This window comes from Orcinus orca, chromosome 15 (genome assembly GCF_937001465.1).
Source record: "Orcinus orca chromosome 15, mOrcOrc1.1, whole genome shotgun sequence".
Lineage (NCBI taxonomy): Eukaryota > Metazoa > Chordata > Mammalia > Artiodactyla > Delphinidae > Orcinus > Orcinus orca.
In genome coordinates this window covers 4,338,548-4,357,314 of record NC_064573.1, presented here as the reverse complement: position 1 = coordinate 4,357,314, position 18,767 = coordinate 4,338,548, and the positions used below count along the sequence as shown (strand labels likewise).

Sequence of the window (18,767 nt, the reverse complement as noted above, 5' to 3'; positions counted from 1 at the left end):
AGATGAAGTGCTCCCTAAAAGCGATATTACAATCCGTAAAATCCATTCATTCCTCAAAATGAAAAACACTGTAAACTGTGCTTTCACACCCTTGCCAGTACAAACTACAGCTCCCAGAGATGAGACTTGGGTTTTTTATTGTTTTCAATTCCAAAAGCAAGATGACTCTTCTCTGCTAGCGAGGCCCGCGATGCCAGTGGCTACGCCAGAGAAGGCACCTTCCCCGCCCGGAGGCGCACAGTGCCCACACCCTCACCCGCTCACACACGCGTGCACACACGTCCACACACCTGCGCAACTTTCACGGCCGCGTGTGCGCGCACGCAGGTGCGCTCTGTGACGTGGTGACGTATGCAGGGCGCCGGCGGGGCTCTTGCTCCAGCACAGCGGAGCCTCCTTCCGAGAACTCGGCGCTGGGACCCCCTCCCTTGTGTCACTTCGAAGGGGTGACGGGCGAGGCCCGGAGGGTTCCTCAGAGCAGAGGGAGGAGGCGGCTGTGGGACGAACAGCGCCGGGCGGCCCCCTCCGCACACAGTAAGCGTCCCCGAGGCCCTTATCCGCGCCGCAGACGCGCTCCCTCACCGCGTGGGGCCGCGGCTACTCGTCCTCTCGCAGCTCCCGCAGCGCGGCCTGGAGGAGGCGCCGCAGCTTCGCGAGCACGCGGGGCGCCGCGCCCTGGGCCCCCGGGGCCGCGCACTCGAGCACCGCCGCCCGCAGCTGCCGCCGCAGCGGGGCCGAGACGGCGGGGCTGCCGCGGGGCGAGGAGAACCAGTGGCGGAGGATCTTGTCGCAGACGACCTGGGGGAGGGCGGGAGGGGGCGGTCAGCTCAGGCCCGGGGACCTCCTGGAAGGGCCCTTCCTGGACCCTAACCCGCCCAGCGGGGAAAAGGCCACCCCGGGTGTGGTGGAAATGCCGAGGGGGAAGCTCCGGGTGACACTCAGAAAGGACTGAGGACACTGCAGCAGAAAGTCACAGGCGGGAGCTGCTGCATAAGGAGTGGGCCCTGGAACGGCCCAAGGCTGCCAGCCCCGCCGTCACCGCACCCCTGAGGGCGCACTTTCTTATCCATAGGTTGGTCACGGTGACAGTCATCGCCACCTGGCAGGGTTGTCCTGAGGGCCCCAGGACACGCTGGTGACGAGGGGTATGCAAACGTGATAGTACTTTGAGGCTCACTGAAAAAAAGGTATGTTGGAAGGGAAAGGCTGCAGACTCTTTCTGAGGAGTCTTTGAGAGTTTTATTTTAGGAGAAGTAAAAATTAAGCCACTATCTCACAGCCTTTAGTTCTCCTTGGGTATGAAATTCACGAGGCTGAAATCTCTTTAAATTCTCCATTTAAACACACTGTCTGTTTTACAGCCGTCATGGGTTCCTCCCTGTTGGATGGAGCGCTGCATAATTAATATTCTGCTCCATTTTTCTATGTCACACTTTATATTAGACTCAGTTAACAAATGCCTCAATTTTATAGAGCTACTGTTTCTATAATTTTGACTTGTGTTTCCCAACCTCTGCAAGACTGAGGATTCTGTTTAAAAACAAATTATCTTATTTCTCTTTTGAGTTGATAATACATTTTCAGGGGCAAACATGGAAAATGTCCCAAAAGATAGGCTGTAATCTTAAGTCTCCATCCCACTCCTCATAACCAGACACTCGGCTCCTGGCTCTGAGAGGCAACCACTCCCATGAATGTCCTTCTGGAGAGTCTATAAATATACATGCATTTCCTTTTTCTTTTACTTTACATGGATGGGAGTATATTGCACACACTGTTCTGTAGCTTCCGTTCCCATTTAACGAAATATAAGGGAGAGCCTTCCAAATCAGTCCTTATAAGGATATTCCATTTGTTTTAATGGCTGTACCTCAAATGCATATCATAAATTATTTAGCTAGTTCCCTATTGGTGGAAATTTAGGTTGTTCACTAACGTTTGCTATTATGAAAAATGCTTCAGTAGATATCTTGCAGATATCTTTTTCATTTTGCATATGACTAAATTTCTGGAAATGAAATTTCTGGGCCAAGGGGTATGCATATTTGTTGTTTTGATAGATATTGCCAGATTGACCCCATAAAAGTTGTACCGAGTTACACTGTCATAGCAGCGTATGACAAGAATGCCCTTAACTGATGAATGAAAATGGTTTAATTTGTATTGCTCTTCTTATCGATCAGGTTGAAAGTATCTGTGCTTCCTTTCCAGTGAGTGGTCAAGGTGATGTTCTTTGCCCACATTTCCATCAGATTGTTAACTTTTTTCATATTGATATGTAAATGCTCTTTATATATTAAGGACATTAACCCCCTGCTTAGATTGGTTTCCTGGGGAGCAGACTGTAAGGTGGAGGTTTGCATGCAGGGATTTATTGAGGGTCGTTCTCAGGAACCATCTTTCCATGGAACTAAGGGAGAAGGAAAACTTCTGGTACTGGAATGGCCTACAGAGTTTTCCTTATAGAGGCCAGGGGGCTGGGCTTGGCATTTCCCCCCTCCCCACTGACCAATCACTAGACGCTGCCCCTGGGATGTGGGGTTACCGTGAGCCAAGGACGATGCTGGGGGATGCCGTGAGTCTCAGCAGGTCTGAGTCTCAGACAGATAAGGGCTGTCTCTGTCCTCTATGCTCCTTGTCTGTAAGAGCAGTTGCAAATATTTTGCCAATTTTCTCATTTAACCTTTAAATTTGCTCATATTTTTGTAACTTTGTTTTGTTTTTGCCATGTGGATTTTTTTTAAATGGTTAAATGTGTCAGTTGTTCCTCTTATAGCCTCTGAACTTTGTTCTGTACTCAGAAAGGCCTTCCGAACTCTAGGGTAGTACTTTAAATTCTCCCAGTTTTTTCTGGAACATTCAGGATTCCATTTTTTAGGTGTAAGTATTTGAGCCGTCTGAAGTTTAGTTTGATATAAGGAGTGGACCAGGAGTTAATGTGATCATTTGTTGTTCCTGAATACCCACTTTACCAGCACCACTCACTGTATAACCCAGCTTCCCTCTCACTGGCCTGAGAGGCTGCCTTTATAACATACTGAATACCCATATGTCATTAGGTATACTTCTGCAATTTTGAAAAATTCTATTCCTTTGATCTGTCAATCAACTGATGCAGGGCAGGGATTTTTTTTTTTTGAGTCAAAGTGTAAGTTAGAAAAGTAATACATACCACCGTAGAAAATTTATAAAATATAGGGCAAAAGGAAGAAAGTAAAAATTATCTGTAATCCTATCATCCGTAAGTAATTGCTTTTGACGTTTTCATATCTTCTTTCCCAATCACGTACTACTTAACGAAAATGAGATCATGGGTAAATACTGATTTGTAACCTGCATGTTTTCGCTTAATGAATGCTTCATATTTTCTCATATCCTTAAAGGAAGCGAAATTTCGTTTCTAGGTCTTTATTCAAAGGCAAGAATCAGAAAAGGTGCACAAATGAAATTGCTCAGCTAAAGAGAGTATTTCCAACAGTCATGCACCCTCCAGAGGGATGTAGAATTTCACAATCACGTTAACAATACAGACTCTTACCTCGATTTCTCTGAAGCCTCACCTGTTAATTAATAGCATTTTAACAACTATTCCCAATAGTTAAAGGTAAAAAATTATTATCGCTGGGTTTTAACTTGCATGTCTTTGAATAGTAAGATTAAATATTTTCCAGGTTCTCTGTCCGTCTGCACTTCAGCTCCCGTGTATCTGTCATATGTTCTTCTCTTGCCAGTTTTGTGTGTGTGTACCTCTCACCGCTTAACGGCTCTGTAAGAGCCGTTTATATATTAAGGATACAACCCTAGTCTCCAGTTATGCTGCAGACGGCAGGTGTTAGTGTTTCCACTTTGTGGTTTGAGGTCACAGGGTGGTTGATGCTCTAGTGAAAGCATATTGTTCCCACATCTGGAGAAGAACGATTGTGCTGCAGACCCACCGAGGGTGTGAGTCCACGTTAAGTTGTAGAGGCTGCCGCGCCAGGGCCTTGTTCGGCCTGGTCCAGGGCCGCCAGGTTAACTACACAGCTGTCCAGGTCTCCCCAGGTCAGTCCTCTGTGCCGGCGTGACTCAGCCTCAGGCTCTGGCCCCATCACCAGGTGTGCACCGGGGTTATATTGGCCTTATGGGCTGGAGGATTGTACACAGACTGCTGTGGAGGTGAGACTGCGGAGTGTACCGGCTAGGAGAATGGAACACTAGGAGGGCTGAGGCTAGAGCATAGATCAGCGGTGGTGGAGGTGCGCCCAGCTTCCCTGCTATGACCTCTTCCTGGTTGTGGTCAACACCTGTGAGCCCAGCTCATCCACACCCACCTGAGGGCCTGGAGTGAGGGCCGGGAGCCGACAGCTTCTGCCGGAAGAGGGGAGATGTCTTCCTAGTGCAGGGTTCTCCAGCCCCACATCTGGGTCTCCCTCACTCTAGACTGGATCCTAGAGCTGGAAGCCAGGATGGGTTCCTACTTGTCACTGGTCTCCTGGATGTGGGACCCATGCACTTTCTCCTTCTATTAACCACCTGCTGGCCTAACCCCTTGCCTGTCGGATCTGTGGGGTCGCCCACCCTCTCTGGTTTGGCCGGTTTTCAGGACTGCTTTGCCCTTTTTCTAGATTTATCCTTGGTGAATCAGTCTCTGGGTGCTCATTCTGTGTGTGTGTGTGTGTGTGTGTGTGTGTGTGTGTGTGTGTGTGTGTGTGTGTAGATGCAGAAATTAGACCTAGAGAGAAGGGCTACCCAAGTCCCCATGGCTCTGGGGGACCCAGTAAAGGCTGTGCTGGGAGCACCATCCATTAGCCCCATGGGGTCACTTGGCCGACAACCTCCGGGGTAGACGACTAAGAACAAATGATCCCCGTCTCCCACCATCCCTGCCCTTACTGGACACATCGAGCCCAGGTGACATGGCAAGGGTGATGACCTTCAGCTACATCACCGGGATGTCACAGTGTGGCAGGCAGAGGCACCCAGAGAGAACAGGGTCCCCCCTGAGAGAGGACAGGGTCCCCCCCGCAGAAAGGATAGGGTCCCCCCCGGAGAGAGGACAGGGTCCCCCCCACCCAGAGAGGACAGCAGCATTGCTCACCTGCAGGTTGCTGTTGGTTCTCTGGGCTCCACACCTGTGCACTCGCAAATCACACTTTGAAAAACAGTCAAAGAAATTGCAGTCTTCATCTCCCGTGCAGTTCTGCTCAAGAATTTCCCTCATTTTAGGTTCAAAAAAGGCCATGTCCACGTCAATAGCCACCACCTGTAATTGAAACAGCACACGCCTCTCAAGAGGACCCCAAGGCCGCAGCACAGAGGGAGCCCTGCAGTTTCACCCCAGCCCTGTTCCCCTTTGCAGGTGCAAGTGTCACAGACTTCAGGGGTCACAGAAATCTACCAGCAGGGAAGAGGGGCCAGGTTGTGCTGGGGACATACAAGCCACCGGCATAGATGGCATGGCAAGGCTTTAACTGCAAAAAGGACCTTTGTGGTCGCCAGTGAAAGCCTAGAATGTGGAACTAGTATCACTTTTCATCTTTAAAAGTTTTCTCAGATTTAAAAGTTGAATCTCTGAAATATCTTTAAAATGAATTGGTTTCCCCTTCTGTTGCTTTATCACTTTGGTTTCTGACATTCAAGGCTCAGGAACACAAAAGCTGTGAGACACAGATAATCTATCCCTATGAATATAAGCAACAAAAGAAAACTACATTCAAGGGACAGGTGGAGGGTGTGATGGTGAGAGTGGGGTGGGCAGTACGTAGGTCGTCTATTTATGCTGTCTGTTACCTGAGGTGACTGGTTTCCAGCTGTGGGGAGCTGGGGGAGTGCAGGGAGTGGCAAAGCCAAAGTTCTTAAATTAGGGTCGATACATACGGACGCTGGTCCAGCAGCATCAAAAACTAAGTCCCACTATCAGCGTGAAAATGTGATGAGCCCCTGGAATTTCAGATTTATCTTCCTAGCGTCAACCCAAATAGACTTCAAAACCAGAAAAAGAATAATGTCTAAATTATGCAGATGTTCTTCCACCACCTGAATTTAAAAAAAAAAAAGATGAGCTCAAACCTGAGAAAACCTGGACTCTGCCCAAATCAAGCCGTGTATAGCTTCAAGGTATTAAAGAGCTATTAGAAGACTCGATGAGGTTAATGGAGTCTGTGGCATTTCACAAGCCTTCACAGATCAACCTCAAAATATCGGCCTTCTCCCTTTGGTAGCGTCTCAAAAAAGTGTTCATTTACATCTCCGTTCTCTGCAAAGTCAGGAGGCACATTCCCAGGTTGTTGTTTCTGTTTTTTCCTTCAAGATTGATGCCAGAATGCAGTAAAGCTTCTTGGGGATTATCCAGTAAAACAGAGGAGGGAAAAATACTTTATTTCAAAATATGTGGAGAATAATGAAAACAAAGAACAGGGAACTTTTCCCTATTTAACAGCCTTGTCTAATTACTAATCCAGGCTCTGCAAACAGAAATTACCATTTTAATCAATTTTTCCTATCTTATTATTCAGACAAAAGAAATAGCTCATTTCATTATTTATACTGGTTAATACACTAGAAATATATGAGGCTGTGCTAATGAGTCTGTTGTCTTTCATAATTTATTTGGGGGGCTACAAGACACTTCTTTTGATAGTTCCTGGCCATCTCCCCAGCTTCCCCTGGGCCCCGGTGGAATTTCAGCTCCCTGTTACTTCTGTCTTCTGGCTCTGATTGTTCCCTGTTCATCTCCCAGGAAGAGCCAGGTTTATGTTTTAATTTTAGTGTGTGCTGTAGAATGGATTACAGCTCCTGGAAGCATAACTCTATGCACCTAAAATAAGAACAGTAACAAAATGAACAGAAAAACCTGCCTGAGGTTTCTTAGATAACATTGGGAGAACCCTAAAATTTTTCCTGCACAAAATTACCTAATTTGCATCATCTTCAGACATCGTCCTAGCATCAGACTAGAACGGATTGACGAGGATTATTTTGTTCTCCACTGAAAAGTGTGCCTCTAGAGCAGGAAACATCATCTGTTTGAAAAGAGCACTTTCTGGCAACAGTCTGGGAGCAAGAAGTAAAGATGTTTTCCTAGTTCTTTTGCAACCGCCGGACAGATTCTCAAGACCTGCAAGGGGGGACCCGAGAAAGTGAATGACTGCGAGTCATCCATTCTTAACACGTTACCTGAAGGACAGCGCTCCTTCCCCACTGCAACACGGACCAAAGGGGGAACCCTCCTGCTGGTCCGCCGGTTGCTAGTTCTCACACTGAGTGTGCATCAGAATCACCTGGAGGGCTTGCTTTTAAAACACAGCGGGCCGCATCCCACCCCGGAGCCCCGGGCCTCCTGCTGCTGCTTCTCCACCTCGGTCCCTTCTTTGTAGGCCTGCACTGCCTGGAATGGGACATAAAATGCACCTGCCTTCTGCAGAGCCTGCAGAGGCTGACGTGTCCACCCGGGAAGGATTCTCCCTTGTGTGAGGCACCAAAACGCCAGTTGTCCCTCTAGAAGTCTTAACCACAGAAGGGAAACCAGAACGTCTCCAGAGGAAAGTATTAGAAAAAGTTGCCCATCATCCTAGAGCATGGACACCTTGAAAACAGTGTCCCCCTACGGAGCCTTTGTACAAAAGCCCCCAAAGGCCATCCTCTCTCCTCATCCTCCGAGGCTCCTTGTCTCCTGAAGACTGTTTTCTGCACAATTTGCTTGCTTTCAAAATAGCCCTAAGAAGACGCGAAGTCGCTTTGGAGAAAACAGAGCAGCCCTTAAGGACGACAAACCACGCCTCCCGCTGCGAGCGGCCGTCCTCCCAGTTCGGCACCGCGCAGGCGCCTCTGTTCTTTAAATTCTCTCATTCCCACTCGGAAGGTTTGGCAGGTCGGAGTTGTCCTGGCTAGAAGGTTGCATAACGCTGCAGGGTCTCCCCCGATTTCAGAAACCCCCTCGTTTAGGACCACCCAGACCCAAGTCTGCCCTCCACGGGCGAAACACACGCCGCAGCCACTCACCGTGAAGTCGCTCCTGATGGCAAAGTTCTCGGGCTTGACGTCGCAGAGGTGCAGGCGGTGCGAGAAGTCGTGCTCGAAGTGGCGGACCATGTCCAGGAAGCTGAGCGCCACGCCGCTGAGCGCGCGCGCCTGGGCCCGGCCGCCGCGGGCCGCGCCGTCCAGGGGGAAGAGGGCCCGGAGGCGGGGGCTGCCCGCGGCCAGGTGCTCCACGGCGTAGAAGTGGCCGCAGGAGCCCAGCACGGGCGGTGCGTGCGGGCTGCGGCCCCGCAGCAGGCTGAGCAGGACGAACTCCTCCTGCTGCAGCAGCGCCCACAGGCTGGCCAGCTGACCCCGCAGCCGGGGCCCCCGCCGCCCCAGGCCCAGCCGCCCCAGGCCGCCCTCGGCCAGCTCCAGGCCCAGCGCGCTCTTGACCTCCCCGGCCGCCAGCAGGAGGAGCTCTGCCTCCGGGAAGCCCTGGCCGCCGGCCTCGGGCTGGCCTTCCAGGAGGCCGAGCGGCGGGAAGCTGGAGAAGGCTTCCTCCTTGGACTTGAGGACCACAGGCCGGCCGCGCCAGTCAGCCTGCAGCACCTTCTTGCCCCGCTCGTAGTACAGGCAGCGCCGGTACCGTAGCTGCCCCGCCACGCACAGGTCCTCGCACAGGTCTCCGCCGAGTGCGCCGCCCCGGTAGTCCTGGCACTGGAAGGAAGGGGACAGTCGGTTACACCGCGGAGGGGCAGCGAATAGACACAAGGCTGGTCCCCGCACCCAGCACGCTCCTAACAGCTGTGCAGACCATCTTCACCAGAGTGAACCACGAGGCTACTCGGGTCAGAGAGGAATTATGAAGTCGAAGGTTTGAGAGCTTCCCTGCTGGCGCAGTGCTTAAGCGTCCGCCTGCCAACGCAGAGGACACGGGTTCGAGCCCTGGTCCGGGAAGATCCCACATGCCGCGGAGCAACTAAGCCCGTGCGCCACAACTACCAAGCCTGCACTCGAGTCCGCGAGCCACAACTACTGAAGCCCGTGAGCCACAACTACTGAAGCCTGTGTGCCACAACTACTGAGCCCGCTTGCTGCAACTAGAGAAAGCCCATGCGCAGCAGGGAAGACCCAACGCAGCCAAAATAAATAAATACATTTAAGTTAAAAAAAAAAAAAAAGACTTGAAAGAGTGCCTCAAGTTTGTTCTCCATCAGGCCCAGGCCCAGGTCTTAGGAAGCAGGTCTCTGCCCTCCCCCACTTCCAGCTGAGGTGGGTGATGCTGGCAAAGGCCTTTGGCAGCTGCGTTCAGTTTCCTTGACTGTCAGCGAAAGGGCTGGGCCAGGCCCGTGGTTCCCAACTCTTGGCCTCACGTCAGGGTCACCCAGAGAGCTTTCAACCCCCGGTCAAGTACAGGTCAGCCAGACCTCGGGAGGTGGGTCCCCGGCGACCCCAGGAATGGCCCTTCCTCTAGAACCTCTCCTTGCACCCATGTGGTCGCCGGGAAGTGGTATGGCTATAAGGCCAGCAGGCTCTGGGGGACTGCGGGGTCTGGAGAGCCCACTGCAGGAAACAGGAGGCAGGAGAGGCCTCGTGGCTGGCAGGGCAGGCACTGGGCGCCTGCAGAAGAGGAGCCCTGCAGGGTAAATCCCAGAAGTGGGGGGTGTTTGGTTCCTGGGGGTGGCGAGGAAGGCACTCAGGGACCCTGAAATGGGGAACTTCTCCTAAACGTCAGGCTCTTAGGCCCTCCTGCCACACGGGGGACCTGGTGACCCCACCACGACACTGCAAGCATCCGTGCTAAGAATACAGTCCAGCCAGGCCCTGCCCTTCAGACCTGCTAGAGGGGGAGCAGGAGATGGCAGTGTGAAACCGATTGAAAGGGAGGATTATTATTCTGTTCTCTTTCTTTTTTATCTCTTTCAGGAAACCTAAACCTCTGGACCCACGTTTATTAGGGGTTGAGCCTATTTCCTGACTCCACCTGTTTCCCCCCAGACGCATCTTCCTCCCACGTGGGCAGAGGCAGGTCAGGTATGTAATTATACGCTGGCCAGACTCTCTGGTGGTTCTGTGCTGCTCGGCTTTAGTAACTCCAAGGAGGTTATGTACAGCTCCTTCAAGTCAGAAAATACACCTCCAATGCTTGGATATGTGAATAATCCCCAAATCCAAAAAGCTCTGAAAACTACAAGTTTTTCCACGACTCATTCGCCCTCATGGAGTGTCAAATCCGACTGAAAAGATGAGAGCCTCTTTATGGTCTGAATGTATTTGATCTGTGACTTTGCATATACTTTGCTGCAGAGTTATTCATCAGCTGGATTTGTCTGATTACGGGTGCTGCCTCATATGCAAAATAGAAGGTATATATATGCTGCATATTATCTAACACCCCAAACAGTGTGAATTCTAACACAGGCCTGGCCGCAGAGCACTGGATAAGGGATTGTGGATCTTTATAAATACTCTCAGTGGCTTGTTGAAAGCATATAACCAAAACGCTCATTAAAAAGATATACTGGGCTTCCCTGGTGGCGCAGTGGTTGAGAGTCCACCTGCCGATGCAGGGGACACGGGTTCGTGCCCCGGTCCGGGAAGATCCCACATGCCGCGGAGCGGCTGGGCCCGTGAGCCATGGCCGCTGAGCCTGCGCGTCCGGAGCCTGTGCTCCACAACGGGAGAGGCCACAACAGTGAGAGGCCTGTGTACCGCAAAAAAAAAAAAAAAAAAAAAAAGATATACTCCCTGTTCTTAAAACAAGTATCTGGATTTCAGGGACCGTTTCAGGCAGTAACTGGACAACAGCCCAAAAGGACCAAGACAAGCCAACAGACCTGACCCCCCAGCTTCCTGCTGAGGGGCTCCCACAAGCTGCTTCTCCTTTGCCGCGTTAGATCTCGGCACCGCACCGTATTGGGTGGTGGGGATGTCACGCTTGCCAAACCCAAAGATGCATGCGATGGTCCCGATCCTGGAGTCTGGGAGTGCACCCTGTTTGCCTGGGGCTCGCTTTTTGTCTTTGGAAAACAGACAACCATAATGCAGCTGTATTAATAAACACCCATGAAACTGTTTTAAACACACTTGATGCTGTGTACATCTTGCAATTTAACTGAACACCATTTTGGTGAAATGCCATCCTTTTACTTTTCATCCTGGTACCTCTTTCCAAGGCGTGGGGTCGTAAGAGGAGCATCAAAGGATCAGGACCCTCTGAGTGACTCTCTCTGCTTGGAATTGCTTCCATATCACGGTGCCTCGGAAGAAAGCATCAGCTGATTCCGGTTCCTCTGAGACCTTTCAGGGTAATCTTAGAGGTAAGGTGGGAATGCAAGGTTTAAATGATTGAGACTCCCAAGAGTAAAAAAAGGTGTGAGTGACGGAAGTAATGTGGGCTGTTCATTTTACCTGCTGCAGCTCTGTTCTATTTTATCTGGTATTTACAGAGTTTCACATCTCGGTAACAAGCCCGACAAGAAAAGGCAACATTTCTTTCTTTCTTTTTTTTTATAAATTTATTTTTGGCTGTGTTGGGTCTTTGTTGCTGCACGTGGGCTTTCTCTAGTTGCGGCGAATGGGGGCTACTCTTTGTGGCAGTGCGTGGGCTTCTCATTGCAGTGGCTTCTCTTGCTGCGGAGCACAGGCTCTAGGTGCGCAGGCTTCAGTAGTTGTGGCTCACGGGCTTCAGTAGCTGTGGCTTGCGGGCTTTAGAGCGCAGGCTCAGTAGTTGTGGCGCACGGGCTTAGTTGCTCCGCAGCATGTGGGATCTTCCCGGACCAGGGCTCGAACCCGTGTCCCCTGCACTGGCAGGCGGATTCTTAACCACTGCGCCACCAGGGAAGCCCAACATTTATTTCTTGATTGCCTTATAAAGCCCCTAAGCCCTTTGAGTATATCCAAAATGGTTTAATTCAATTCCATAATCCTTTTTAGAGTGTCATCAAATTTGTAGTTTAATCAAAGGTGTTTTTGTATGAAGGACAGAACAGAACTGGAAAAGAAAGAAAAGCAGATGATACAATCGAGTTTGGTAGGAGGAGGTGGGTCCTGAGCTGCGAGCTTCAGAATCCTGCTGTGCTGGGCCGAGGGGAGAGGCATGGGGAGGGCGAGATAGGGGTGTGGGCCCTGGCTGGGCCACTGCCGGAGAGCAGGGAGTGCCGAGGGTGTCAGCTGTGACTGCCCAGGGCCTTCACTCTCCTCATCTGGAACTGCGGCCGAAATTGTCACTGGCCATGAGAGACACCTGTGGGCCCAGAAGCCCACTCCACACCCCGGGGGCAGGGAGTGGCCGTGGGCAAGCTGCCTCGGGCGCACCCAGCCACCTTCCAGCTAACAGTGCTGTGTGTGAGCTGAGTCACGATCCAGCTACAGGTGCCGGGCTCAGGCTCAGGCATCACAGAACGAAGTGGCTGCCTTTCAGACTCCTCAAATGACAGTGGAGTGTAAGCAAGAAAGGCACATGGCCAGGCTTGGCTTTGGGGCCAGCTGGGTTTGCCTCTGGGCTCAGCCTCTTGCTGGCCTGTGGCTTGTTTCCAAGTCTGTAACATGGGATGATGACACTGTGTCGTGGGAGACCTGTAAAGGTCAACCAAGGTCATGGGTGCGGAGGACTTGGTGGTCTCTGAATTCTAGTTCCCTCCAGCCCTGGTCATTAGAAGGCAGGGGGCTGGGGAGGCTTCTTTCTGGAGAGATGCACCCGAGCTCAGTTTTGAAAGATGAATTGCGAGTCTGCCTAGCGGACCAGGAGGGAGAGAGCAGGGAATGACCTGCCGAGGAACCCACAGATGCGAAGTCGCTCGAGTGTTCACAGAACTGGACAGTTCAGGGGAGCACAGGGCAGGGTCAGAGCAAGTGCCGTGCGTCAGGGACTGGGCGTCCTGCCAGAAACGCCACTTGCTCTGTCTCCACCTGACAGAATGCTGCCCCCTGCAAGGGTCGGACCCACCTTCCCTGGGAGGCCGCCCCACCTGCCAGTGGGAATTCTTGTCTCCTCGGCCCCAGGTTCCATTAAATAACCCCCGTGAGCCTCCGTACCATCCCCTGCCCCCGCTGGCTCCCCACAGCGTGGTGTTTTCTACGAAACTGTACCGCGTCGATGAAGTCGAATTCAAGTCGAACCCGTACGAGATTTGCCCCTGCAAATTGAGAAGGCAGTTCCAAACAGGGGTTGCAAGGACATTTGGCATATAGTCTGCTGATTTTGGAGGGGAACGTTACCTTTGGCTGTTTTTTCTGAAGGTCAGCATGCTGAGGTATAGGCATACCTCCAGATGGCTGGCAGCTTGCAGGGAAGCTGCTGATCAGGAAGGGTGGGCAGTGGCGCTGGGCGCCCAGAGCCCTGCCGGGCCACCAGCTACTGGAGGTGTTGTCCTAGGTTTCTGACCTAACGTTCCGTGCCCCGGCTACCTCGTTTGTCACGGGAGATCGCAGGGGTAGCTAGTGCAGAGCTGCTCTTTGTCGTCACCCTTTGTGATGAAGCCTTTTTGGCACATCAGTCCCTGCTCTTCTGATACAGAATGTAAAATTCATCCACTGTGGCTCTTCTGGTTACCAGAGTTCCAGTGAGTTCTGTAGGATCTTTTTGCATGCCTGTGCTTGCTAAACTCAGAGAAAGACTTAGCTCGGCTTTTAAAAACCAGTAAATTTACAGATTACAAGTTTACAAGCTAGTTAAGCAGTGTCATCATGTTAGAGACAAGAGTGAAATTATCTTATTAGCAGCATGTCTTATTGAGGTAGCTAATTTTTTAAAACTCAATAGAAGTAATGTACTTTTAACTCCATTTAAAAATAAAATCACTTTCCTCTGGATATGAGGAGGCCCTGACTGCCATCTTGAACAGGTACATTTCTGTACCCAAATGTGTGTGCATACAAAATCCACAGGTATCAGATTTTAAGATAAGCTGGGAAAAAAACCAAGTTAATAAAGTCTCATTATAGTTAACTGGCATTTTTTAAAAATTAATGAAACTCAAAGCGAATTCATATTTCTTATAGGTTGTGTGCAAACGCACACTCCCAGCAGCCCCAGTTCTTGTAGAAAGTGTTCTCAGTGGTGGTTACTTAGAACCTCCCTCTCTGGCTTGTATCTCGGTTCTCAGGCAAAAACAAAACCTGTCCTCTCTAGTCTGGGAAACCGGTGACAGGGTCTCAGAGGTCATGCCCAAGGGCTGGGTTTTCTTTTGTGTGTTTGTTTTTGTTTTTAAGGAGAATTAAGTTCCTATGCGGTTAGCAGCCCTTATATCTCACGGTGGAATTCCTTCATGGAGCAGTCACGCTGTGCATTGCAGAACCTCAGAGCAATTAGCCAGGCCACTCTGCAAGCCTTCTTGCCCCTGGACAGCTTAGAAGATAGACATCACATACGTGGCCAAAGCACGCAGGAAAGCAGAGTCAGTCCCTGCTATAAAATCTCTCTGGGTATGTGCCCTGGATGCTGTAGTCCCACTGGGACCTTGGGTTTCTATCAGAGCAAAGAAAGATAAGCCTGCCCTGTTAAAAAGAAATCCCAGATGTAGGCAACCAAGTTAAGTCACATCAAGACCTAACCAGCCGGAAGGGACTTAAACCTTCTGAATAACAGAGAGTCTGTGGGAATCTTTTTGAGATGCTTTGAAAGTGATGTGCTATAGAAGGGTTAAGTATGCCCAGTTGTTAGTTACTTATGGTTTTCAGTATTGGAGGAGCCAGTTCTGTCACGGGGTCTCTACTATCAGAGTCACATCCTGGCTCCACGACACAGTAACCGTGTGAATCGGGACAAGTTACTTCACCTCTCTGGGGCTCAGTTTCGCCATCTGTGAAATGGGAGGAGTAAAAGTACGTACCCCGCAGAGGCTGAGATTAAATGAATTAATACGTGTAAAACTACTTAGCACAGAGCTTGCCCCGAGTGAGCCTCAGCGGGCACCCGCAGCATACGTCCCCGCCGCCCTGGGAGGCGCTCTGCCTGCAGAACCGGAAGCCGGGCCTGTGAACGGTCAGACCCAACGCTAGTCAGCCTGGCACAGCCTGCTGACACGGTTCCCTGGGAAAGTGGGGCTCTGGAAACCTCACAGAGATGTCTTGATTACGGAATGAGCTGAAAAGCTGCAGGAAAAAGGGGGGCTGCCGTCTGCCCAGAAAATTCTGAAGCTGGAAGACCTGGGCTCGACTCTGGAACCAATCCAGTTGGCTCTTCCAACACTCTCTCTTGAGACTGGAGTGTGCGGGGCCCCCTCCAGAGGTGGGGTGAGGCTCGGGGGGGGCCCAGCGCCCATGACTCCCCGCTCCTAACCAGCCCCTCAGCTTCATCCTCAGATTCTCCACCTGCCTGGCGTGAGGGCCCGGGAACGTGCTCAGAGGTTCACAGCTCCCTTGGCTTTGCCCAAGGGAAAGGGGTTCCCTCTGGCTCAGCTGCGGCTATTCCTTTGGTGCTCTGGGATTCAGAGTGAAAGCTAATGAGAGTCTGGAGGCCGGTCAGAAAAATAACAGCCAGTTTTATTATTAAGGATAAAAGCCAGGCAGAATGAATTGAAAGGACCGGCGGAGCTGAGAGACAGAGGCTCGATTCAGTCCTGGGAGGCCACAGTGCCACAATGCCAGCCTCTGCGTGGCCGCCAGGGCCCGGCAGAGTCTAGGATGTGGAGACTGGGGTCCTATTCAAACCTCAGTCTAGTTCACAGTGTCCTCGGTGAAAGGGAGCCACGGTGCTGTGTGGGGTCCCCGCCAGCAAATCCAGAATGGAGAAGGTAGAAAGGGAAAGTCAGGTCCTGAGCAGAGCGTGAGAAATGGCGGCCTCAAAGGGGGCCTCCAAATGACGCTCCCCGCAAAAGCAGGTCATCGAGAACTGGTCAGGTGAACTTCAGGCAGACAGACAGACATGGTATTTCAGATTGTTCTTTTGGCAACAGAAAAGATTGGCTGCCACAGGAGATATGTGGGTTCAGCCTCCAAACAGAATTGGTTTTAATTTATGAGCTGGAATGCTGGGAAAGTTATGATGAGCAATGACTTAAGTTATACTAGGCTATTTAATTTCCATTAGGCTTTCTCTCACTTAACCAAAGGTAAAGAAATGAAAAAATAGTGTTTGTTTTTTATTTTAATCTAAAAGACTACTATATTATTTTTGGTACATGGGTAGTCATCCTGGCCAAGCTATTCATTTTATACTATAATTAGTCAATCAGTCTCCCCAAAACAGAGGGAAAAAAATCTTTATCAGTGAAAGGAATTTTTAGAGGAGTTATTGAGGAAAATCAATGAGCTCTTGTAACTTAAAGAAAACTTGATAGAACGTCAGTGTAACAATGAACAGATAAATGGATAGATTATTGATAGATAGGATGGAGGGAATCGATGAGTATCTCACCAACGTTATGATCAATTCATGAGGACACGTCAGACTCAATTAGGGAAAATGGTTTGGTGTAGCTTGTCCATTTCACCTCATTCCTTTAGTTTTTCCAAGCTCACTTTTTAAAAAAATCATTTACGTGAAAGCCTTTATGCTACCACGTTTTGAAAACCTACAATCTCAGAAGGCTCACCCAGATGTAAGCAATTGGACTGAAAACTTCCCATGAGTTTCTTGAAGATCTCTTAGAAAATAGATCATTTTTCACACCAAATACTGAGATGGTCAGTATTTTAGGAAGTGAGTAATCACTCAATCAATGTAACAATAGTTGCCATTACCTTCACCTTGGCCTTCCTTTTAGGGATTCCTGCCTTTATCCAAGTCTCCTAATGCGCCTCATCTTCCGAACCAAACAGAGAGACCAAAGAGCAGCCGGCGTTCGGAATCAACTAATGCGCCTCTGGGGCCCAGAGCGCGCAGCAGCAGCCTGCAAGCCCAGGTGTTTCTTTCTCTCCCTAATTGCCGGGCTCAGCTATGGAGCCCCCAGGCCCTCCCCTGTCCGGAGACCCCGCTCGGACCCCAGGGTCCGACCGCCTCCCTCGCGCTCCGTTCGCCTGAACGCGCTCTGTCTTGGGTCCCGCAGACCGCGCCGGGGAGAGCAGCGGCTCTGGGGCGCAGCGAGGCGGGGGCCGGGCCCTACGAGCCGTCTGCATGGGGCTCGGCGAGGTGCAGCCCAGGCTGGACTCGCCGAACAGCGGCTGAGCGACCGAACGGCGAGTCCAGGGGCAGGGGCGTGGGCTCCCCGACCCGAGCCCTCAGCGGCCCGCGCCCCGAGCCCCGCTGTCCGAGTCGGGAGACTGGGAACAGACCCGAACACTTGCTTTAGGAGCGCGGGCTGGGGGCGGCGGGAGAGCAGTCGGGCAGGAAGACTCTCTTGGGACAAAGGACCAATTTGGGCGAAACGGGGGGAGACATCCCCGCCCGCGCACGGAGGACTCCCGGGATGGAGACCGCATCCCACACACCGTGTCCGGGTCCCCTCCCCTCGGTCCACGGCCGTGCCCAAGTCCCCGGCTCCCGGGGCCCGCGGAGGGTGTCCGAGCCCTGCCTCCGGGGCGCGCGGCGCGGGGCAGTGCGGCGGCGGCGACACCTACCAGCGCGGCCAGGATGCGCCGGCTCTTCTCGTCGGTGCAGCGCTCGGAGAGGACGCCCGGGTGCGCGCGGAGCAGCAGCGCGGCCGCCAGCACCCAACCCGCGGTCCACGCGACGCAGACCAGCAGCGCGCCCCGCCCGCACCACCCGGGCCGGCCCCGCGAGCCTGCCGCCCGCGCCCGCGCCCGCGCCATGGCCCGCCCGCCCCGCGCCCAGCGCCCCGCGCCCTGCGCCCCGCGCTGGCGTCTGGGCTCGGCGGCCCGGCGGGGGAGGGGCGCGGGGGAGAGGCAGCGCGGGCGCCCGGCCCGTCCTGGGGGGCGGGGATGAGGGGGGGTGTCCCGCGGCAACAACCCGCGCCCGCCCGAGCAGCCGGGGTTCAGTGGGTGTCCGCGCGCGGGACGCCCTGCTCCGCCCGCCGCACCCCGCCACCGTTTGCACTTTTTTTTGCACCTTTTCCCCAGGAAGACCAGCTCCTTCCTGGTACCGACTCTGCGTAGATTCAGGCTCGCCCCGTTTAGACTCCTGGCTCCCCTGAAGACAAGCTCTCGCCCCTTCTCCGGGCGGCTGCTCGGCGCCCTGCACTCTCTTTTACAGACCCCCGCCCCTCGGACCCCTGGGCGCCCTCGGCTGCAGCCCTGACCCCCCATCCCCCCACTTGGGTCTCCTCCGAGCGCTTCCCGGGGTGAGATCCTGAGTCGGGGGTCCGGGACAGTCTGGGAATGTCGTGGCGGCCCCCGCCCGCCCTTCCCAGGCAGCTCCTGAATCCCACCGCCGTCTCCCAGGCTGCCAAAAACTCCAGGGTGTCCTTGCCAGGGGTGAAAAAGCGCCGCACTCTTTAAACGTTTCCCTTCCCCCTGGCGAGGAGGAGTCGTTCACTGAATGTATCTAAACCTGTGTTTCTGTGTATCTGCAACGTCCTCTGGGGAGCAGGCTTCCACGTTCCGTCGCAGTCGTCGTATGAGGTACGCAGGAGCCCCGGCCTTCAGAGCTGCCCCTGGTTCTTTCCAGCCCTCTCTGACCGCACCCCAGCTGCCCTCCGCTCCCTAAAAGCGTTTCTCCCCTAAACGGAGAGCCAGGGCGGGGGAACTGTCACAGCCAAGGCCTCTGAAAGCTGCCCGCGCTCCTGCATTCACTCAACAAAAGCTTATTCAAGGCCTGTTGTACAGCCAGCCCGTCCCAGGAGGTCAGGCCTTACCTGACCGCCCTGCACCTAAATTTCACATATTCCCACCCTCCACCCGCAGTGAGGGACTAACAGGAATTCCTCTCAGCCTGATGGAGCATCCTGTAATCATCCCTGAGGAACTGGCTTCTTAACCTTGTCTATTCT

General features: G+C 52.5%; 1 protein-coding gene and 1 long non-coding RNA gene across 4 annotated transcripts in view; one reads left to right on the top strand and one right to left on the bottom strand.

The window, feature by feature from the left end:
* The first annotated feature begins 400 nt into the window (after positions 1–400).
* The window catches only part of LOC125961197 (uncharacterized), a 29,651-nt gene continuing 11,284 nt past the window's right edge, over positions 401–18,767 (top strand). For all 3 annotated transcript variants that reach the window (XR_007471568.1, XR_007471570.1, XR_007471569.1), the window contains exons 1-3: positions 401–534; positions 9,865–9,972; positions 11,115–11,258. This is a non-coding gene — a long non-coding RNA (uncharacterized LOC125961197). The remainder of the gene's footprint in view (positions 535–9,864; positions 9,973–11,114; positions 11,259–18,767) is intronic.
* DIPK1C (divergent protein kinase domain 1C) lies at positions 533–17,646 on the bottom strand. The gene is made up of 4 exons (XM_004280030.3): positions 17,440–17,646; positions 7,981–8,655; positions 5,078–5,242; positions 533–798 (listed from the first exon to the last, which is right to left on the bottom strand). The coding sequence occupies exons 1-4, from the start codon at positions 17,629–17,631 to the stop codon at positions 598–600; spliced, it is 1,233 nt and encodes a 410-aa protein (XP_004280078.2). The 5' UTR covers positions 17,632–17,646; the 3' UTR covers positions 533–597.